The sequence below is a fragment of the Lepidochelys olivacea genome, assembly GCF_965140295.1.
Source record: "Lepidochelys olivacea isolate rLepOli2 genome assembly, chromosome: 9".
NCBI classification, from domain to species: domain Eukaryota; kingdom Metazoa; phylum Chordata; order Testudines; family Cheloniidae; genus Lepidochelys; species Lepidochelys olivacea.
In genome coordinates, this window is record NC_140419.1 from 54,535,395 (window position 1) to 54,558,806 (window position 23,412).

Here is a 23,412-nt window from a genome sequence, read left to right on the forward strand (position 1 = left end):
GGAGGCAAATTAAAGAGCTGCTTGCATTCCCAAGCCTCAGTCTGAGTATCAGTGATCCATATGTTTGTTTGTTTTTTTTTTAAATCAGGGCCTATGAAATAAGAAAAGGAGTACTTGTGGCACCTTAGAGACTAACCAATTTATTTGAGCATGAGCTTTCGTGAGCTACAGCTCACTTCATCGGATGCATGCCGTGGAAACTGTAGCTCACGAAAGCTCATGCTCAAATAAATTGGTTAGTCTCTAAGGTGCCACAAGTACTCCTTTTCTTTTTGCGAATACAGACTAACACGGCTGTTACTCTGAAACTGGCCTATGAAATGTATTTTGTGTTCCACAGTACTATTAGAGCAGATGGAAAATGCTGTGAGGAAGGTATGGGATGGTCCATAAAAGTATCACAAATTCTTATTGGACAACCAAAGGTATACAGCATATCATTTCATTTTTTTGCATGCTTTTCAGTTTTGATTACTTCATTTCAGCTTTTTAGCCCTAGGTTAGTCAACCAGGTGAATGCAAATAAACTATCCTTTTGAGCAAGAACCGTTGTTGATCCACAGAACAATACTGAAGGTTAACTTCAGATGATGCTAAAATTGGGGTCCTGTAGTAGTAGCAACTTTTAAAGGACATGTGGATGCAATGCATTGAAACCTTGACTAATGGAAGACATATGTTTATGAACACAAAGCAACAATTGTGATATAATTGTGTACACAGCTGGCAAAAGTAACTTGAGAATACAGATGCAAAAATAAATATTCTGTTATCAAATTACTCAAATGTTAAGTTGCCATGAGCAATATTAGCTTAATTTTGATTATGTACTTATGATTTCTTTGAAAAATGTTTATCTTCAGATAAACTGGAAAGGCTTTACTGAAAGTTGAAAACTCTTGAGATTCTAGTGTAGTGCACATGCGACTATTTTAAAAAGTGTAAATAGTATTTTAACAAGATTACCTCTCTTAGGTCCTGACAAATGTGTGCTGTAGACTTTTTCTCTGCCTGAATTGAATGATATCACAGATACTACTGCTTATAACACTTGTGATATCACTCAGAAGAACTAGAATGTCTTCAGCTCAGGATCTTGAGTAGGTAAATGTCTCTAACCTTCTTAAAATACACATTTTGATTTCATTATTAATAATCGTTATGTTCAGATGTGACAAAGTGGGAATTTTCTATTTTTGAATCCTCTGGGCACCTCAGTTTCCCCTCATACTTTGTATTGCTTCTCATTGGTGGGGGAAGGATTAAGTTTGCTTTAAGGGCAGACTAAGAGACATAGGTATGTTTGTCACCTCCCTGTCTGAGTGGAATAAATAAAATCATGAAGGAATTGGCTGAAATGAACCCAGATCAAGAACCAGTCCAGAGAGACAATGCACGCTCCAGTGACTAATGAATCAGTGCTCAACAGTGGGAAGCTCTGGTTAGGGGGGTGCTGTGAACAAAGCATGGCCCTGCCTGGAGAGCAAGGGACTGGGAGGTGTGGGGATAAGTGTGGGCTCTGGATGAGATATGGGTTCTCTTACCTTTTGAATTTACTAAGAAAGGACACCAGAGAGAGAGAACTTGAAAATAGAATTCATTACAGCTCATCTGATGAATTGGGTCTTGGCCAGAATGGACTATGTGCTTTAAGCGACATGTCTGAATGCTAATCTAAGGACTTCTAATGTGGTGGTCCAGTTAACAAATAAATCCTATTCTGTTTTGAAAACGCTGTTTGGGACTTTACTGCAAATACTGGCTGGGGTGCATTAGTCCCTGAAGAGTGTACAAGTCTCTACCAGGGGGCTATCTCATTTGGACTCGCTGTGTGGCGCTTACAATGTGAAGTAGGAGAGCGGGAGCCAGTAGCTCAGTCCAGGAGGCAGTGAGGATTCATGGTCTCGGAGCAATGAGATCTAATGGGGTTCTGGCCCACTGAAGGGGTTCCTCCAAGTGATTGTTTAAAAACTGGGGTGTAGCAACATCAGGGCTCAAAAAATCCACATGCCAATGGTGAGTAGGAAGCTTTCTTGAGCAAGGAGTTCCCTAAACTTTGCAAAATAAAGTATTTTCTATATTTGTGAAAATGACCTTCCAAACATGTCTCAGATATAGTGTTGCTTCCCTAAAGGTATATCTACACTACGAAATTAGGTCGAATTTATAGAAGTCAATTTTTTAGAAAGCAATTAAGTCGGCGGAGTGCGCCCACAGTACCAAAGCTAGCGTCGACTTCCAGAGCGTTGCACTGTGGGTAGCTTTCCCACAGTCTCCGCCCCCCATTGGAATTCTGGGTTGAGATCCCAGTGCCTGATGGGGCAAAAAACATTGCAGGGGTGGTTCGGGGTATGTTGCCAGGCCCTCCCTCCCTGAAAGCAACGGCAGACAATCGTTTTGTGCCTTTTTTCTGGGTTACCTATGCAGATGCCATACCACAGCAACCACGGAGCCCTCTCAGCTCACCGTCGCCGTACATCTCCTGGGTGCTGGCAGGTGCGGGACTGCATTGCTACATAGCAGCAGCTCATTGCCTTGTGGCAGCAGATCATAGAATCAGAATATCAGGGTTGGAAGGGACCTCAGGAGGTCATCTAGTCCAACCCCTTGCTCAAAGCAGGACCAATCCCCAATTTTTGCCCCAGATCTCTAAATGGCCCCCTCAAGAATTCAACTCACAACCCTGGGTTTAGCAGGCCAATGCTCAAACCACTGAGCTATCCCTCCCCCCCAGATGGTGCATTACGACTGGTAGCCGTCCTCCCCATCTCCTGGGAGCTCTTGGCCGACCTCGGTGTGGTCGGTCAGGGCGCCTGGGCAGACACAGGTGCTCCTGGAAGACCTCAATGAGGTCTGTCAGGGGCCCCTGGACATAAACGGGAGTGACTCGGTCATTCTCTTCTTTAAGTTTTGTCTAATGGAGATTCAGTCCTGCCTGGAATATTGGCAGAGGGATAGCTCAGTGGTTTGAGCATTGGCCTGCTAAACCCAGGGTTGTGAGTTCAATCCTTGAGAGAACCATTCTGCCTCAGGTCGCTCTTCCAGCCAGCAGCACCGTGACCACCCAGGAGACTGACAGCTTGCAGTCGTACTGCACTGTCTGCTGCCAGCCTACCCCTTTCTCCCCACTCCCTCCCTCCATGAAAACAACAGCCAACAATCTTTTTGCGCCTTTTTCTGCGCGGGCGCCATATTGCTGTCAGCATCGTCCTCCACCCGCTGCTTCTGCTGCCACTCTGCTCTCCTGCTCACGCCATACCACAGCAAGCATGGAGCCCGCTCAGATCACCGCGGCAGTTGTGACTGTTCTAGACATCATGCGCATTATCCAGCAGTATATGCAGAACCAGAACCTGCAAAAGCAGGCGATGGCAGTGCGGTGAGGACAGTGATGAGGACATAGACACAGACTTCTCTCAAAGTATGGGCCCCAGCAATTTGGCCATCCTGGTGGCAATGGGGCAGGCTCATGCCGTGGAACGCCGATTCTGGGCCTGGGAAACAAGCACAGACTGGTGGGACCGCACAGTGTTGCAGGTCTGGGACGATTCCCAATGGCTGCAAAATTTTCGCATGCGTAAGGGCACTTTCATGGAACTTTGTGACTTGCTTTCCCCTGCCCTGAAGCGCATGAATACCAAGATGAGAGCAGCCGTCACAGTTCACAAGCGAGTGGTGATAGCCCTCTGGAAGCTTGCAACGCCAGACAGCTACCGGTCAGTCGGGAATCAATTTGGAGTGGGCAAATCTACTGTGGGGGCTGCTGTGATGCAAGTAGCTAACGCGATCACTGAGCTGCTGCTATCAAGGGTAGTGACTCTGGGAAATGTGAAGGTCATAGTGGATGGCTTTGCTGCAATGGGATTCCCTAACTGTGGTGGGGTCATAGACGGAACACATATCCCTATCTTGGGACCAGACCACCAAGGCAGCGAGTACATAAACCGCAAGGGGTACTTTTTCAATGGTGCTGCAAGCACTGGTGGATCACAAGGGACGTTTCACCAACATCAACGTGGGATGGCCGGGAAAGGTACATGACGCTTGCATCTTCAGGAACTTTAGTCTGTAGGAACGGCTGCAGCAAGGAACTTACTTTCCAGACCAGAAAATAACCGTTGAGGATGTTGAAATGCCTATAGTTATCCTTGGGGACCCAGCCTACCCCTTAATGTCATGGCTCATGAAGCTATACACAGGCACCCTGGACAGTAGTCAGGAGCTGTTCATCCATAGGCTGTGCATTTGGATGTTTAAAAGCACACTGGTGCAGTTTACTGACTAGATTAGACCTCAGCGAAACCAATATTCCCATCATTATTACTGCTTGATGTGTGCTCCACAATATCTGTGAGAGTAAGGGGGAGACGTTTATGGCGGGCGGGAGGTTGAGGCTGATTACGCGCAGCCAGACACCAGGGCAGTTAGAAGAGCACAGCAGGGCGTGGTGCACATCATAGAAGCTTTGAAAACCAGTTTCATAACTGGCCAGGCTACAGTATGACAGTTCTGTTTGTTTCTCCTTGATGAAAACCCCTGCCCCTTGGTTCACTCTACTTCCCTGTAAGCCAACCGCCCTCCTCTCCCCCCTTTGATCACTGCTTGCAGAGGCAATAAAGCCATTGTTGTTTCAAATTCATGCATTCTTTATTAATTTGTCACACAAATGGGGGGATAACTGCCAAGGTAGCCCGGGAGGGGTGGGAGTAGGGAAGCACCGGGTGGGGTGGGGGAGTAAGGGAGGACGGAAGGACAAAGCCACACTGCACTTCAAAACTTATTGAATGCTAGCTTTGTGTTGCTTGGGCAGTCCTCTGGGGTAGAGTGGTTGGGTGCCTGGAGGCCCCCCACCACATTCTTGGGCGTCTGGGTGAGGAGGCTATGGAACTTGGGGAGGAGGGCGGTTAGTTACACAGGGGCTGCAGCGGTGGTCTGTGCTCCTGCTGCCTTTCCTGCACCTCAGCTATACACCGGAGTATATCAGTTTGATCCTCCAGTAGCCTCAGCATTGCATCCTGCCTCCTCTCATCATGCTGACGCCAGCTCTTCTCTTGCTCGTCCCTCCTATCCTCGTGTTCATTTTGTGCTTTCCTGGACTCTGACATTGTCTCCCTCCACGCATTGTGCTGGGCTCTTTCAGTGTACGAGGCCTGCATGAGCTTAGAGAACATTTCATCGCGAGTGTGTGTGTGGTTTTTTTTTTTTTTGGTTTTTTTTTTACTTCTAATCTTTGATAGCCTCTGGGACGGAGATGATACGTGGAGCGATGAAACATTTGCCGCTGCAGGAGGGGAAAAAAGGGAGATTAGTCTTTAAAAGTACACATTTTAGAGAACAAGGGGTAGACTCTTTCATGGTGAACCAAGCTGTTAACATTACATAGTATGTGTGCTTTGTTTACAAGGTCGCATTTTGCCCCTTATATTGAGGGCCTGCCGGTATGGTGTGAGAGATGACACGCACAGGGCCAGTGGGCAACAGAATTCAGCTTGCAGCCACAGTCTTTTTTGACTTCTTTAACCTTCCTAAGATGTGGGGATGGTTTCAAACAGCAGTGCCCTCATTTCACATACCAAGCACCCGTTGGGTTGGCCATTTAAAAGGAGGGGCTGCGGTTTTCAGGTTAACGTGCAGCACAAACCCAACTCACCGTCTTCCCCCCCACACACACCCAATTCTCTGGGATGATCGCTTCACCCCTCCCCCCACCACGTGGGTAACAGCAGGGAAGATTTCTGTTCAGCCACAGGCAAACAGCCCAGCAGGAACGGCCACCTCTGAATGTCCCCATAATAAAATTCCCCTATTTCAACCAGGTGACCATGAATGATATCACTCTCCTGAGGATAACACAGAGCGATAAAGAACGGATGTTGCTTGAATGCCAGCAAACACCGGGACCATACGCTGCCATGCTTTGTTATGCAATGATTCCAGACTACATGCTGCTGGTGTGCCATGGTAAAGTGTCCTACCATGGAGGACGGAAGACGGCTGCCCTTCCCCAGAAACCTTTTGCAAAGGCTTTGGGAATACATCCAGGAGAGCTGCACTGAGATGTCCCTGGAGGATTTCCAGTCCATCCCCAGATGTGTTAACAGACTTTTCCAGTAGCTGTACTGGCCGCGAATGCATCCCAAGTCTTCAGGGCAAATTAATCTTTAAACACGCTTGCTTTTAAACCGTGTATTATATTTACAAAGGTACACTCACCAGAAGTCCCTTCTCCGCCTTCTAGATCCGGGAGCCCACCTTCGGTGGGTTGGGAGGGTACTAGATCCAGGGTGAGAAACAGTTCCTGGCTGTCGGGGAAAACGGTTTCTCCGCTTGCTTACTGTGCTTCAACCTCCTCCTCTTCCTCGTCCCCAAAATCCGCATCCCTGTTGCGTGAGAGTCCATTGACGGAGTCCCCACACAGGGCTGGGGTAGTTGTAGGGGCACCCCCTAGAATGGCATGCAGCTCATCATAGAAGCGGCATGTCTGGGGCTCTGACCCAGAGCAGCCGTTTGCCTCTCTGGTTCTTTGGTAGGCTTACCTGAGCTCCTTAAGTTTCACACAGCACTGCTGCGGGTCCCTGTTATAGCCTCTGTCCTTCATGCCCTTGGAGATTTTTTTTCAAATATTTTGGCATTTCGTCTTTTCGAACGGAGTTCTGATAGCACGGATTCGTCTTCCTATACAGTGATCAGATACAGTACTTCCCATTCAGTCCATGCTGGAGCTCTTTGTGATTCTGGGACTGCATGGTCACCTGTGCTGAAGAGCTCTGCATGGTCACCTGTGCTGATCAGCTCACCACGCTGGCCAAATAGGAAATGAAATTCAGAAGTTCGCGGGGCTTTTCCTGTCTACCTGGCCTGTGCATCTGAGTTGAGAGTGCTGTCCAGAGCAGTCACAATAGAGCACTCTGGGATAGCTCCCGGAGGCCAATATCGTTGAATTGCATCTGCACTACCCCAAATTGGACCCAGCAAGGTTGATTTCTGCGCTAATCCACTCATCAGGGAGGAGTACAGAAACCAGTTTTTAGAGCCCTTAAAGTTGGGGAAAAAATGGCTTTGTAGTGTGGACGGGTGCAGGGCTAAACCAATCTAACGCTGCTAAATCCGACCTAAACTCGTAGTGTAGACCAGGGCTAAGTCTGCTGACAATCCCACTGCCTATGCTTCTGTTCAGAGCTTTGCCAGATGAAGTCAGTAAAATCTGACCAGACTCTTGTCAGTTTTCTTTACTAGTGTTCAGAATCATGTTGGTAACAGTTAAACAGACAAGAATAGACAAATTTCGTGATGCAGTTAATGGAGGTGTTGACTGAGAAAGGGGACCTCAAACCAGAGGCTAGAAAATATGTACAGTGTTGGAAATGTTCCCCTGGGAAACACAGCAAGAGGGAGGAGAGAATGCTCAACTTTTCCAGTAATGGTGTGGAATAAGTGGCTTCAAATATATAGTCCTACTAGTTCAGTGGTTCTCAAACTTTTGTATTGGTGACCCCTTTCACGCAGCAAGCCCCCGCCTTATAAATTAAAAACACATTTTTTTATAATATATATATTTATCACTTTTATAAATGCTGGAGGCAAAGCAGGGTTTGGGGTAAAGGGTGATAGCTTGCGTCCCCCACGTAATAACCTTGTGACCCCCTGAGGGTCACCACCCCCAATTTGAAAACCCCTGATCTATCATACACCCCCTTAGTCATCTCTGATCCAAGCTGAATAGTCCCAGTCTTTTTAATCTCTTCTTAGATGAAAGTTGTTCTGTACACTTAATCATTTTTGTTGCCGTTCTCTCTGTCTCTTCCACTTCTAAAATGTATTTTTTGGGATAAGGCAACTGGAACTGCATGCAGTATTCAAGGTGTGGGTCTACCATGGATTTGTATAGTGGCATTATGATAGTTATGGTCTTATTATTAGGGCCCTACCAAATTCATGGTTTATTTTGGTCAATTTTAGTGTGTGTGTGTGTGTGTTTAAAATTAGTTAATTTCACATTTTCAGATGTTTACACAGTAACTCCTCACTGGCGGGTTAATGTTTTGTTATGTTGCTGATCAGTTAGAGAACATGCTTGTTTAAAGTTGCGCAATGCTCCCTTATAACATTGTTTGGCAGCCGCCTGCTTTGTCCACTGCTTGCAGGAAGAGCAGCCCATTGGAGCTAGCTGGTGGGGGCTTGGAACCAGGGTCGGCAGGCAGCCCCCCCATCAGCTCCCTGTTCCCTGTGCTGCAGCCGCCCAGCAGGCTGTCAATTGCCAGTCAGTTCAGCTGTCCCTCCCCCCACTGCCTTGTGCTGCTCCTGCCTGCCTTCTGGCTTGGAGCTGCTCCCGAAAGCCTCCTAGTTGCTGTGCGGGGAGGTAAGGAGGGGGAACAGGGGTGCTAATGTCAGGGTGTCCCCCTCCCCTCTGCTCCTGCACCCCATCTCCTCAGAGCAGGGGGGACACGCGACAGGGCTCAGGACAGAGCGAGCTTGCTGGCAGCAGCTGCTGTCTCAATTTACTTATCTACTTAAAAAGGCAGTGTACTTAGAGTGTGGGCAGTGGTGTCTCTGTCTCTCTCTCTGCCATGCAGTCTCCCCTCCCTCCATTTGTGCTGCCTTGTAGAGTGTGAGGTTACGTTAACAACATGTGTTAACCCTTGAGGGCTCAGCCAAGTGCTAGTTTATCATTTAGCAGTAAGGTATTCCCTAAGAAATATCCCCTTTTCCACCCTCTGACTTCACCACCTCAGCCAAGCTTCACAATCATCATTGCTGTGTACAGTATTAAATTGTTTGTTTAAAAGTTATACTCTGTGTGTGTGTGTGTGTGTGTGTGTGTGTGTATATATATATATACATGTCTTTTGTCTGATGAAAAAAAATTTCCTGGAACCTAACGCCCCTGTTTACATTAATTATTATGGGGAAATTGGATTTGCTTAACATCATTTCGCTTAAAGTAGCCTTTTTCAGGAAGATAACTACAATGTTAAGCGAGGAGTTACTGTATCTGAAATTTCACGGTGTTGTAACCGTGAAGGTCCCGAACCAAAAGGTGGTCAGGTGGTGGTGGTGGGGCCGCAAGGCTATTGTAGCGGGATTGTGGGATTGCCACTCTTATTTCTGCCCTGCTGCTGGCAGGAGCACTGCCTTCAGAGCTGGGCAGCCAGAGAGGAAGGCTGCTGCCTGGGTACCCATCTCTAAAGCCACCAGCAGCACAGAAGTGAGGGTTGCAGGGTATTGCAGGATGAGTTACCATAGGTCTGGTTCCTGCAGTTTCCCTTCCCTGTGGCCGGCTGACAGCTGGAGCCGCAGCTTCTCCACACAGAGGGGTGACAGCTGGAGCCACAGCCTCTGGGACAGGGAGGAGGGGTGTAACAGCTGGAGCTGTGGAGCTTCCTGCAGCTGGGGAGAATCCCAGAGATGGATCTGACCTTCTGTGGGAGTGGTCTTACAGGGGAAGAAGTTGTTTCAATCCCTGGCGGGCACTAGCAGCTAGAGCCCTGTGCAGGATAGGAGCTGCTGGCTGGGGTCCAGATTTCACAGGGGAGATCATATTTCACAGTCTGTTAATCATTTTTCACAGCTGTAAATTTGGTGGGGCCCTAGTAATAGGTAATTCAGAACCCATCATTTCATATGTATAGTTGGGATTATGTTTTCCAAAATGTATTACTTTGCATTTATCAACATTGAATTTCATCCGCCATTTAATTAAGGGAATCACCCTGGTAGAAATCTCAATACCTTCCCTGTCCCTGAACTGAGGGGCTGGGGAAATAGGGCAAATGGGCTTGGCTTCTCACCTGCGTGTTCAGCATACTCCCCATCCCACAAGTGGCGTTGCAAGGGGCATATCTTTGTAAGGGAAAAGGGGTATGTTGGGAAAAGTATTTTTCACCGTAGCTAGTGGATGCATGTAAATTTTCTAGCCCTGCATACATTTTTTTCCCCCTTCTATTTTGGAATTTTATAATAGAGCATTTAGGATTTGTGCAAAACTTTGCAGTTCATTTCCAAGCATTTTGTGTAACATTTCAGGATGACTTTGAGAAGGATTTCCAGTTTACTCTGCAAATCTGGAATCTTGGGTGTGATGAACAAAAATAGCTGATTAAGCACACATTTTGATAGCGCAAGCCTTTTTATACGTTATTCAGCAAACATTTTAAACTCTGTTTTAAATTGTATTCTTGATAGTACCAACTAAGAAATGCGTTTTTTGTTTTGGCTTCAGGTACTGATGTTGCATTAACCTCCTTCTTTTGCTTGGAATCAAAATGTCAAAGAGATCTGAGGCTCCGCTTTCCTTGACTGACTGTCTTTGCCAAATCTGCATGGAAATTTTTGTGGAGCCAGTGACCCTGCCATGCAACCACACACTCTGTAACTCTTGTTTCCAGTTGACAGTAGAGAAGGCAAGTCTGTACTGCCCTTTTTGCCGCCGGCGGGTCTCTTCTTGGGCACGATATAATGCCCGCAAAAATACTCTTATCAATTGGGAACTGTGGGAAAGGATTCAAAAGAATTACCCAGAAGAATGCCAGCGCAGAGTTAATGGACAGGATCTGGAAGAGGACAGTAAGTAAAATGACATTTGTCTTGTATCTGTTTGTGCTGTCGCAAAGTAATTGGTATTAGTGAGCTTGGATGTCATGAAGTGAGATCATAAAGCAATTGCTGGCACAGCTAAATTATTGAATCATCTGGGAAATGCAGTCTCACACTAGTTTGCTGTTGTTAAAGGTAATTTGCAAAGGAAAGAAATGAGCTTGTGCCCTTTTTTATGTTCGTTTTTTCAAAAGTGCACATTTGTTTTTCTGTTTTGTGTTTTACACAAAAAATGGGCATCTTGTCTATGCAAGGAAAATTACCAGTAGTGGTAATAGAGGAGGCTGTAAATGTAAATGGTGCTTGGGTCTTTTTATTTGATCACCAACATAGTATGAGTGACATGGTTAAAAATACCCAAGCCCTGGCTACATTTTACTGACACCAGGTCACAGCCTGGGAGACTGCTGGATAGACTACTGTAATGGCGGGAAGTTGGGCAGGGCAATGGGTAGTCCCAAGTGGTGGTCAGAGTTAACACAAGGGAAGATCTAATCCAAGGGGAAGGTACAGCGAGGAGGGTGCTGGGGTTAGGGCGAGGCAGCCAGATGAGGTCAGGTGGGGCAAGGCAGGGTCAGGTGGGTCTGACTAGCAACTAGCAGGCAATGGCTTCTTGCTCAGACAAGCCCAGAAGTGAGGCAGTAAGTTTATATATAGTCACCAACCAATCAGAGTCAAGATCCTGTGGTCAGTCAAGAAGCAGGTCATGGAACCCTGAAAGCTGGCCCACCAAGTCTGTGAATTCCCTTGTAACCAATGTGTCGGTGTGGCCTGATGGCCTAGGCTACTTCCAAACAAAACAGTGGGTATGGGTTCAAGCCCAAGGTTCTGACAACTACTAGGATTGGCATCACAGTCATAAGGAAGTGAAACGTGGTTAACTGAGAGTTAGAATGATTTTTATTTAGGCCAGGTCTACACTATAGACCTATATCGGAATAACTGTGTCGCTCATGGGAGTGAAAAATCCATGCCCCTGAGCAACATAGTTATATCGACCTCAGCTCCCATGTTGACATTCCTGATATTTCTAAGGTAAAATAAATTGAAAAAAATTCTTTAGATATCATCATCATCATGATGATTCTCAGCCTTGGGTCTTAACCCTCCAACTTCATATTGACTTTGGAAGTTCCAACCAAATAGTTTTGGAGGGCTGAACGCTTTCACTGACATCAGTTGATTTTATTTACTCCTGAGGTTTCCTCAGGATTTTCAACAAATTATTTCAGTATCTTTGCTGTTCTGTATTTAAATATCAAAAGACAGACTTGTTGCTCAGGAGACTATGATGGGCAGTGTCTTCTATGTGAAAGTTGGGCTCTTCCAGGTCCCCTGGACCCTAGTGGTGGCCAGCAGCACTGCAGCCCATTTTTGTGGGCTAAAGGAAATTCTGCACATACAACATTAATTTCTGCAAAATTCTGCATTGCGCAGTGGCGCAGAATTTCCTTAGGAGTAAGGTCCTGTAGCTTCTGGGACAAAGCGATCTATAGGGGAAAGGTCTGGACTGGAGTAAGATCTGACCAAGAGGCGAGGGGCCTCACCCCCTTCTCTCCCACTCCAACAAGAGGAAACAACTAGACACTGAAAGTGAACTGGGAAGCCCCAGATGATTATCTGAATTGTTGAGACTGTGAGAGCAACCCTTTGCTGAGAGGGAAGCAGTGTGTGGGGATTTCACCCCTAGCCAAAGAGAGAACAGGAGATGTAGGAAGTGGCCCAGGAGAGGCTGGTCTAGTGTATTAGCTAAGAGGGTCTGAGACTGTCTCCTCACCACTTCCCCATTGGAGAGGGAGGACCTTGGTACCCCTTCCCTCCTCTGCTGGCTGACTGAGAGAACCCAGGAAGCACAGGGGGATGACAGACTGTAACTTGACAGCCAGGCCCTCAGACTGCCTGACAAGGGAATCCCAAAACTATGGGAGGTTGTTGCACTGCAGCCTGCACCCTAGGCCTGATGGCCCCAAATAAAGCTCGCAACAGGAACACAGATTGTCTCTTGGTGTTAAATTGGGTTTCCTGGCTATTTGTGGCTGTTTTATACAGATTTTGTCTTCATGTGAAGATGTTATGACTATAGAATATTAGGGTTGGAAGAGACCTCAGGAGGTCATCTAGTCCAACCCCTGCTCAAATCAGGACCAACACCAACTAAATCGTCCCAGCCAAGGCTTTGGAAAGGACTCTTACTTTTAGAAAGTAAATAGCTCAAGAAATGTCCCATTTAATAAAAATAGCGACAATACACACTAGATCAGGCAGTGATAAAATTATAGGCACATGCTATGAACTTGCTCCACTGATGAAACCTGCACATTAGTGTTTGCAAAATAAGGGCAGTTCTGATTGCTCTAAGAACCTTCAGAGCCTGATATCCCAGAAATTTCAAACAAGTAATCAGGGCATCATATCCTTCATCAAGAAGGAGGGAGACATGCTTAATTTTGCTTCTTTGAAAATAATAATCTTACAGGAATCTCACTTGTCCATTCACTGTCATCAGAGTTTGAGTGGCTTTACCTGTACAGCTATGAATTGATAAATTTCTTCCATTTATTTGAAAAAGAAACTGACATCTGAGGACACCAGTGAGCTCTATCACTGCCAATCCAGGCTGGGAATGTTCCTCTGTTGATATATGGAGGTGAAGCCCTGCAACAGATTAGCTTTGAGAGTTCTATCCAGTCAAGAATTTTTAGCGCTCAAGAGTGAGAATCCTGTGAAATAGCTTCAAATCGACAGAGCAACACACATTTCAGGCTGTCTTTATATACTATAAAGAACAAAAGAGGGCACAGACTCTTTTTTTTCCTTTGAAGGTCAGCTTTAAGATCTTTACATTTCATGCTGCACTATCCTAAAGTGTAAGGAAGCCTGGCCATTTTCCTCATAGAGCAGAGGTGGGCAAACTACGGCCTGTGGGCCACATCTGGCCCGTGGGACCATCCTGCCCGGCCCTTGAGCTTCCAGCCGGGGAGGCTGGCCCCTGGCTCCTCCCCTGCTGTCCCCCCTTCCCTGCAGCCTCAGCTCGCTGTGCCGCCAGCACTCTGGGAGGCGGGGCTGCAAGCTCCTACCGGGCAGCATTCGGACTGGGTGGCGTGGCTGCCAGACATGCCGCTCTGAGCGGCATGGAAAGGGGGCGGGGAGCGGGGGGTTGGATAAGGGGTAGGGAATCCTGGGGGGCAGTCCGGGAGCAGGGGGCGGTTGGATGGGGTGGAGGTTTTGGGGAGGTAATCGGGGGGAGTGGTCAGGGAACAGGGGAGGTTGGATAGGCGTGGGAGTCCCGGGGGGCCTGTCAGAGGGCGGGGGTGTGGATAGGGGTTGGGACAGGGAGCAGGGGGGGTTGGATGGGTGGGAGGTTCTGAGAGAGGCAGATAGGGGGCAGGGGCCAGGCTGTTTGGGGAGGCACAGCCTTCCCTACCCAGCCCTCCATACAGTTTCAGAACCCCTCAGGCCAAAAAGTTTGCCCACCCCTGTCATAGAGGGTGAGGGAAGCTGGAAGTGATTTGAGAGATGTATTTGCTTTCTCACTGAATTGGAACATACTGCATGTTCCCACTAGGTGGACACAGTTGAGTTAAGGTGCAGTATTGGATATGGTTGTGTTCTGCATATTTTAGGTTTAAGTTAAACTAGGATAATATGAAATTGTAATGGACTATAGGATGAAAATAATCTATAAAAATCTGAGCTATCTAAAGTGATCATTTTGTTTTCCCCACACTCCCCTTCTCTCTTTCTCTGGATTAGTTTGCATATCCCAACCACTGCATCAGCTAAGCAAGCCTGGGGAACTGAGACAGGAATATGAGGCAGAGATTAGCAAGGTAAGTCTAGAAAATTCTGTTTAAAGTAGTAACTGCCTTGACTATTGATTTATTTGAATCTTGTATGTATAGAATGACTCCAGTATTTGACTATTTAATTAGAATAACTTTCCTCTTTCTTTCTTTTAAAATAGAAAGTAAGTTTAGTGCTGTGTTGGAAAATTGAAGAGGAAAGAGCTACAAGAATGGTTTGAGGTTTGGTAACACACCTTACAGTGACAGACTTGAGTTCAGTTTTTCTTATTAAAGAGAAGGTTAGGAGGTGACTTGATCATGATGTACAAGACACTATCCAGGGAGAGGGCATTTGATACTACTGGGCTCTTTAATCTAGCACACAAGGGCGTAACAATATCAAATGTCCGGAAGTCAAAGCTATAAAAATTCAAACAAGAAAATTGCACACCTGATTTAAGTTGTCGTAGGTGGCCATTGGAGTAGTTTACCAAGGAATGTGACTAATTCTCAATCTTCATCTTTCAATAAAGATTGGATGTTTCTTTAAAGACATGCTCTTGTTTAACCACAAATTGTTGGGCTCAGTGCAGGAATTATTCGATCACTTGCTTCTTTTTTACTCTCGACTTTAGGACCCTTCTAAGTGGAATTAAACATGGTACTAATAATGTTTTATAGATTTTCGATTTGAACCAAAGTATGAATGTTCTTGTACCACCTTTTCCTGATGGCTGCATTGTTTTTCATTATGGCAACAAGGAAGTTGAGCGAACCCAGTGATCATGTGCAACCTTCCTCTTACAGCATGTGTGGAAAGAGATTATAGGGATGTCAAGGCTGGCATTGATGGAATAATGGAGAAAGGTTGTGATGGCTGGCACTTAAAAGAGATGGCGCCTTGTGGTTAGAGGGTGGTAAGGGAGCCTGGGCCCTCCCACTCCACCAGTCTTCGGCCCAGAGCCCTGCGAGGGTTTGCCAAGGTCAGACACTCATGAGCACCTTAAAACGTGCTTCTTTGGGCCACTTCTACACCTCCACTCTATAGTTCAGGCTTTTCCAATCTGTAGTCAAGTAATGCAGAACAAACACAGTGCCTTTAGTCTGACTGGGGTGGTTTCTTCTGGCTGATCTCCCAAGAAATAAAGTCTGCAGAGGTAATTCCTAAAGGAAGAAAAGATTTTTAACCCATAACTGGAGTTCTCAGTATATTGCATCAAGAAAGCCATACTCACCCACCCTACTATGTTAAAGTTCTTTTGATGCTCTAAAGGGTTAGAAAGGAATTGAAAGAGGTGAGTGCTATGCCGTCTTCCATATCCCTGCATTAAATGATTGGCTGTATGAGAGAATGAACAGCTTCAGCAGTCATTGCAATGTGGATGGTTTCCAGTCTACTGTATTCATAGATTCATAGATATTTAGGCCAGAAGGGACCATTATGATCATCTAGTCTGACCTCCTGCACAATGCAGGCCACAGAATTTCACCCACCACTCCTAAAAAAGACCTCACACCTATATCTGTGCTATTGAAGTCCTCAAATTGTAGTTTGAAGACCTCAAGGAGCAGAGAATCCTCCAGCAAGTGACCCGTGCCCCATGCTACAGAGGAAGGCGAAAAACCTCCAGGGCCTTCCAATCTGCCCTGGAGGAAAATTCCTTCCCGACCCCAAATATGGCGATCAGCTAAACCCTGAGCATATGGGCAAGATTCATCAGCCAGATACTACAGAAAATTCTTTCCCGGGTAACTTGGATCTTACCCCATCTAAAAACCCATCACAGGCCATTGGGCCTATTTACCATGAATATTTAATTACCAAAACCATGTTATCCCATCATACCATCTCCTCCATAAACTTATCGAGTTTAATCTTAAAGCAAGATAGATCTTTTGCCCCCACTACTTCCCTCGGAAGGCTATTCCAAAACTTCACTCCTCTGATGGTTAGAAACCTTCGTCTAATTTCTAATCTAAATTTCCTAAAATTTTCCAGTTTATATCCATTTGTTCTTGTGTCCACATTGGTACTGAGTTTAAATAATTCCTCTCCCTCTCTGGTATTTATCCCTCTGATATATTTATAGAGAGCAATCATATCTCCCCTCAACCTTCTTTTAGTTAGGCTAAACAAGCCAAGCTCCCTGAGTCTCCTTTCATAAGACAAGTTTTCCATTCCTCGGATCATCCTAGTAGCCCTTCTCTGTACCTGTTCCAGTTTGAATTCATCCTTCTTAAACATGGGAGACCAGAACTGCACACAGTATTCCAGGTGAGGTCTCACCAGTGCCTTATATAACGGTACTAAAACCTCCTTATTGTTAGCCGACGGCCAAGGATGTTTGGTGAGGTGCCAGCTATGCCCGTTTATACCATCCGTGACTTTAACCGCTAGGACGCACTGTCCCTTCGCGGCGGGCAGCCCGGGCTAGGCTGACGGATGCCCCAAGGTCCTAACCACCCGTGACTTTAACTGCTAGAGCTCAGAGCTCCTTCGCAGCGGGCAGTCAATACTGACTGACAGGTGCCCCAATGGCAGCACTAAGAGCCTCTCCACACCCGTGACTTTAACTGCTAGAGCTCAGAGCTCCTTCGCAGCGGGCAGCCAGGATTGACTGACAGGTGCCCCAAGAGTTTGCCCCGTGGAGGCGGCACAACTCAACGCTAGGCTCTTAGTACTCTCACCTAATGGCCAGGCTTTAGAGCCAAAACGGCTGAGGTTCTTTAATTGTGTTGGCTGCTTTACAGTAAACCAGAGAAAACAAGTCAGGCTTATGCATAAATGGTTACCAAAAATTTATTAAGCTAGATTCTAATCATGTGGTTACAAAATTGCTAGTGCCTACTTATTTAAATGTAGAGATGTTACACACACAAACAAGTTACAAAACTGAAGCCACAATCCCAAAGAAAGAAAACAAAGTATAGAGCTCTATTTCAAAATATGTGTACACTAAAGATAGGAGATCAGGTGTGGGTGCTTCTTACCCTCCTTGCATCTCTCGATTCCAGCGGTGCCAAGCCAGGATCGGTCACTCAATTCCGCGGAAAGACGAATAAGGGACAAGGCGTAGGGACCCTCTTAGCTGCAGAAGCCTTGGGAGGCTGTCACTTATCTGACCAGCAGATAGATAGTGAAAGCACTCAAAAATCATGGTGCTGTAGGTCCCCTACTTATACCTCTGTACTCCTTTATTCTCTTTCTCCTTTCTTATGCCAAATTGAGGCTGGTCTGTCGGGGTGACGCCAGCTTTCGCAAGAGTAGTTTACACTTGCAAAGGAGAGAAACAATAAGTGTCGACGACTAGACATTTCTTTTATCAGGGTAAATATTTTCCCAACTAGGATGTTGGTGTGTGTGCATCACGCTATTTAGTAGGGGCTAACAGCCATGTCTGTCACAGGGCCTCTGCCTGCTGTGAGTTTAATCGTTGTATCTGTTCCCAGAGGCACATTGTAGCAGCACACCTGTGCTTTCACAGCTTCAAAGGCTGTGCTGGAATATATGTTAAGTGCCCTGTTCCGGCTTCCTCCTGTGTTTCCAGCAATGCTGGTCTGAGAGGGGGGGGGGCTGTCTGTCTGGCTACATTCCACCCCCTGATGCACCACACTACATCCCAGATTGCAAGGTGGCGGTGATGCCAGCACCTCTTGCCCTCCTTGGGGAAATCTAGAAATACCCAACAACCAAATTAGAGGATGAGGGTTCGCGGAATTGGGTAGGATCCCTTTTTAGCTCTAGGTATCTGATTTGTGTGGAGGACAGAGCAGTTTGAATCAAACGCTTCATAATACATAAAGTTACACAAAAAACAATTACAATAATTAAAATGGTTAAAACAGTATTCACAACCGAATGTAAAAACGGGGAGAGGGAGAATCCCAAGTGTTGAGCTAACCATCGCATCCATGAGGTTTGTCCATTCTCAGCCACTGCATGTAGTGGTACCAATTCAAGTCCCAGTCCATTGGTTGAATCCAGCAAGGTGCACATCCAGCAATTTGTAGCACCAGCAGCTGAGGCGATGGTTTGGATTGCTCCCCGAAGAGGATGTTCTGGTATTGCCAAGGTGACTGGAGCCAACAGAAGGATCATGAGGGCTTGCAGGAACATATCTCTGGTGGGTCGTGTTCTAGCTAAAAAACTTATTTTAAAACCAAAAGCAAAAATTACACCTGCTATTATAAGTAATGGCAAATATATCAACAGTCCATAGTAGTCTCTAGTGATCAAACAGGTCTGCTGCATGGTCCATTTTGCTGACAGGTTAGCTGGCAGGTTGCTCGGAACGATGGGACCATTCCTGCAATAAATCACATGGTCAGCCGGTCTTGGATGCGATCCAAGCCTCTGTAATGGTTATTAGCCTTTTATCAGCATTTAAGGCACTCCATACACCTTTCTCTTTATAGGCGTGCAAAACGCAGGTAAAGGTTCCCAGGGCTGGGTGTTTAATCACAACAGTATCTCCGGGAGCATACTTGGAACTGTGCAGTGGTGTTCTGGCAGGGGAGATAGCTTTCCCTGTAGGGAAGAATCCCCTGCTGATTGGACTTCCTGTAGGAGTCTGTCTGTTGTTTAATCTCTGCACCACTTCGTCCAGTCTGTCTCCCCATGTGCCATCAGTAGGCTTCAAGTGATTCTTTAGCAACCCATTCCAGCGCTCGACCATGCCATTAGATTGAGGTCGATATGGAAGGTGGAAGGTCCATTGGACTCCATGGTTAAGGGTCCATTCCCTTACAAGTTTATTCTTAAAATGCGAACCATTATCTGATTGGATTTCTTGAGGCATTGGGACAATTGCTGTTAAGCGGGTTAGTCCCATAACTGTGGACAACCCTGTTGCCAATCGGGTTGGATATGCAAAACCAATCCCTGAAACAATTTCTACTCCAGTCAAGATGTATTTCCACCTCTGCCTTGTAGTGGGCAGTGGTCCGACATAGTCGACCTGCCAGGTTGCCCATAGTGTTTTTCCATCTCTTAGCCTGGCAAACCTTTGTCCTTCTACTATATGTTTTCTAGTCTCAGCACAAATAGTGCAGGCTTGTACCAGGTCTCTAGCCTGTCTGTGGGTGATAGGCCACCCCCTGATATGTGCTTGCCGCACTAACTCATCACTTCCTGTGTGTCCTAAATTATCATGTAACCATGAATATAAGCGTTCCCATTCTACTTGTGTGGTAAAGAGCTGGGCAGCTGCATCGGCTAAATTGTTTAACTGTGCAGCTGGGGTATTATTCCTCTGATGAGCTGAGACATGTCCTATAGACAGGGGTTGTTGCAGGGCATGCTGATATAACCACTTCCAGTATTCCAGTCCCCAGACTGGTTTACCTCCTATTTCCCAGTGGTTATTTTTCCAGTTAGTGATCCACTGAGTGGCACCTGCCCATACTGCATAGGAGTCCGTATATACTGTGGTGGCTCCTGCTTCACAGGCCAGTTTAATTGCAGCCAATTCTGCAAGTTGTGCTGACCCATCAATTTCAGCAGTTAGGGGTGCTGCAGAGGGGTCTGCAGGCGCTGCTGCAGCTTTTCCCTTCCATTTTCCTTTGACCAGCCTGGCACTGCCATCAGTGAACCATACTCCCTCAGGCTTAGAAGGATCAAATGGGGCAGCATCCTTAATGGGAGACTGCTGTGGAGGCAGGCGGTATTCATCAGGCATTCCTACTTTCCATAGGGATTCCTGAATCATAGTGGGGTTTTGTGCAGTGTCTGCACTCCCTACCCTGTGGTGTATGTAAAGTGCCCATCTTTGGATAGTCATCTTTTGTGCTACACCAGGTGGTAACTCTTTCCCTTCCAATATAGGTTTAATGATTGGAAGAGGAGTGTGAATTGTGATGTCCTTATCCTGAGTTAATTCCTCAGTTTCTCTCAAGGCTGTGTAAGCTGCCAGAAGCACCTTCTCATAAGGCGTGTAGTTAGCCTGTGACCCTTGCCATGACTTGGAACCAAACTGAATTGGTCGTCTGGGAGCAGTGTCACTTTCTTGCCAGAGAGCATAAGACATTCCAGTGGCTCCCACAGTTAGGTACAAATGGAATGGGGCTTCAGGATGTATGGGACCCAGAGCCTGATAGGTGTGTATCTCCCCTATCAGTTGCCTGAGGGCTTCCTCATGGGCAGGAGCCCATTCCCAGGCAGCACTTTTCTTTAACAAATTGTACAATGGTCTGGCTATAATGGCAAAGCCAGGTACATGTTTTCTCCAAAACCCCAGGGTTCCCAAAATCTGTCTCAATTGATCTTTACTTTCAGGGGAGGGTGCCTGATTTAGCTCTTGCACAGTGTCATTAGGCACAGACCTCCTACCTCCCATCCATACAGTACCTAAGAATTTTATCTCTTGGGAGGGACCTTGGCATTTCTCAGCTGGTAACTCTAAATTAAGGGCTTCTAGTGCTCCTTTGATTTGATTCATAGCCTCCTGTACCTCTTCTGGGGTTTTCCCACCTATTAAGATGTCATCAATGTATTGCACAGTTTGTACATTGTGTGGCAGTATAAGGTCATCTAGGACCTTTGCCAGTGCCCCATGGCAAATAGTGGGTGAGTGTTTAAACCCTTGTGGCATTCGGGTAAAAGTGTATTGTACACCTTTCCAAGTAAAAGCAAATCTTTCCTGGTCAGCTGGTTGCAAAGGGACCATGAAGAACATGTCCTTTACATCTAATACTGCTAGCCAGGGTTTATCCCAGGTTTGTATGGTGTTTACAATATCTGTTATGCTAGGGACTGCTGCAGTTAATGGTCCAGTGTTACAGTTTAGCTTCCTATAGTCTATAGTGAGTCTCCATTTGCCATTTGGTTTCTTGATGGGCCACACAGGAGAATTAAAGCGAGAGTGGGTACGAATTAAAATTCCTCGCTGTTCCAAATCTTTGATCAGGTCAGTAACAGGGCTTATGGCCTCAGCTGGGACATTATACTGCTTTATGTTTGTTACTGTTGAGGGCGGGAGAGCAGGCGCGCTGCTAAGTAAGTTTACAGAATAGTGGGGAGGGCTTTCCTCTTCCAGGTGGGTGGCATGAGGAACAGAACTGACTCCAAAAGCCCATCTTTCCCCATTAATCCTTCCCTTCTTTCCTCTTAAAACGTCCATGCCCAGTATGTTGGCATTGCCCAAAATCACCTCATATTTTCGGGGCTGATGGTGGGGTTGCAAGGGGATATCCAGTTTTATCTTAACTAATGGGTAAGTTATGGTACTGCCATTTACCCCTGTAACAAGTACCTGTTTTCCGCCAGTAGGTGGCAAGCCCTGAAAACTTTCTCGCTTAATCATGGACATTTGAGCCCCTGTGTCCATTAAGAAAGGAATAATGTGTTTGTCATTTACAGTTACATGTATCCGGGGGTCTTTTGCTGTTGTTTTCTCCTCTTTGGATTTAAGCTGGTTTATTAGGAGAGGAGATTGACCCCCGCAAGCTAGTTTCCCTGCTCTGGTAACTCTTGCAGTTGCTGCAGCAATGGAGTATACCGGGTGTCTGCAGGTGGGGGAAGAGGAGAGAGCTGCAGAGGTGCACTGGGAGTAGCATTAGTTGTCTCCCAGTCAGCTCTTCTAAAGGTGGTGAATAATTTTAGCCGCTCTGTGGGCAGTCCATTTATCACATCTCTGGGATAACCTAAAGCCAGACATTGTCTCCACAACTTGGCTCTAAGCTCCTTTTCCTCCTGGGTTGGCTCTCGCTTGTTTTTTTGTCCTTTAGATGGTGTCCCCTTGTTTCCCTGAAGGGAACGCATCTTAGCTTTGCCTGTCAGTGCTCTGATGTCTCCGAATTCTCTAAAGTATGACACCAGAAGGTTTAGCAGTGCCCGAAAGGTACTGTTATGTGCTGCAGCTTCTGATCTAAGGGACAGTGCCATAGCCCTGTGGTTACTCGGAACTCCCTTAAGCAGGGGTCTGAGATCATCTACATCTACCTGACCCTCCCATGGGCTTTCATAGGCTAACTCTTGAGGGTTTTGGCCAAGCATGCTAATAACAGCCACAGTTAATAGAGCTGTTTTTACCTCATCTATGTTGGTCCAGTGCATTACTGTGGGTTCATCTCGGTCTGCTGGGTAAATTCCTCTTGCCCATCGACAAGCCAGAGGCCAAAGTGTTTTAGGGGTGTTCCCCTCTGAGTGTTCCAGGAATATTCCTGCACCTAAGTTAAGGCGCTCAGTTTCTTGGGCTGTCAGGCGTATATATCCACCCCCAGTGTCCCAGAGGCGGACCAGCCACTCTATTATACCTTCCTCAGGCTTTTTAGCAAAATCTCCCTGGATTGTTTTTAACTCCATGGGAGTATATTGGCGGGTGGTAATTTTGGTAAAGTGTGTTGGAGCTTTACTCCCTTTTCCCTTTTTACCTCCCTTCTTTGTTTTTGAAGAGGTGGATGGATAATTGTCATCCCCTTCTTCATCCAGCTCTGCCCCACTCAAATTTTCCTCATGTTCTTCTGATTTGTGATGTGTGATAGCTGGTCTTAATTTTACAGAGGGACCTTCCTCCTCAGAGGAGGGGGACTCATTTGCTGAATCCCAAATGTCTCCATCCCATTCCTCAGGGTCTAGCCAGAGAGCAGTCTCAACTTTAGCCCGGTTGATACTGCGTGTTTTAGTCTCCAGCTTTTCCCTTCGTTCTATCCCTTCTTTCTCAATTAAGGGAAGTAATCTTTTCTGAAGATGTTCCATATCCCTATTCAGTGTTCTTACTCTGGTATCTAAATTCTGGCATTCCTTGCGCAGTGTGTCCCTTTCCTGTTGCAGCCTATTAAATTCTACTGCCAGACCATGATAATCCTTACAGGCAGCTTGCCAAACGTTAGTAAGCAGCCATATACAAGCACCTTTTCCTTTCCCTTTCTTCATCTTGCAGGCAGTTCTCCAGTTACAGAAATGCTGCCAGATCTCTGCTGGTTTTCCCCAATATTTCTCCAGCAGTTCTTTGCTCCACAGGGGGTTTCCCCATCCCTCTTGGGTCAAACTTTTCTCTAGCTCAGGGAATTCTGTGGTGTTTATCATGACTGGTTT

At 46.3% G+C, this 23,412-nt stretch overlaps 1 protein-coding gene across 3 annotated transcripts in view; it reads left to right on the forward strand.

Annotated features, from left to right (window-relative positions):
- RNF168 (ring finger protein 168) overlaps positions 1-23,412 on the forward strand; it is a 40,730-nt gene that overhangs the window by 8,859 nt on the left and 8,459 nt on the right. Inside the window, exons 2-5 of one of the 3 annotated variants that reach the window (XM_084640238.1) lie at positions 341-425; positions 976-1,104; positions 10,220-10,563; positions 14,347-14,423. In XM_084640238.1, coding sequence (XP_084496364.1) covers positions 10,263-10,563; positions 14,347-14,423 — 378 coding nt within the window. In that variant the 5' untranslated portion in view covers positions 341-425; positions 976-1,104; positions 10,220-10,262. The remainder of the gene's footprint in view (positions 1-340; positions 426-975; positions 1,105-10,219; positions 10,564-14,346; positions 14,424-23,412) is intronic. The other 2 variants (XM_084640239.1, XM_084640240.1) reach the window with 2 other exon arrangements.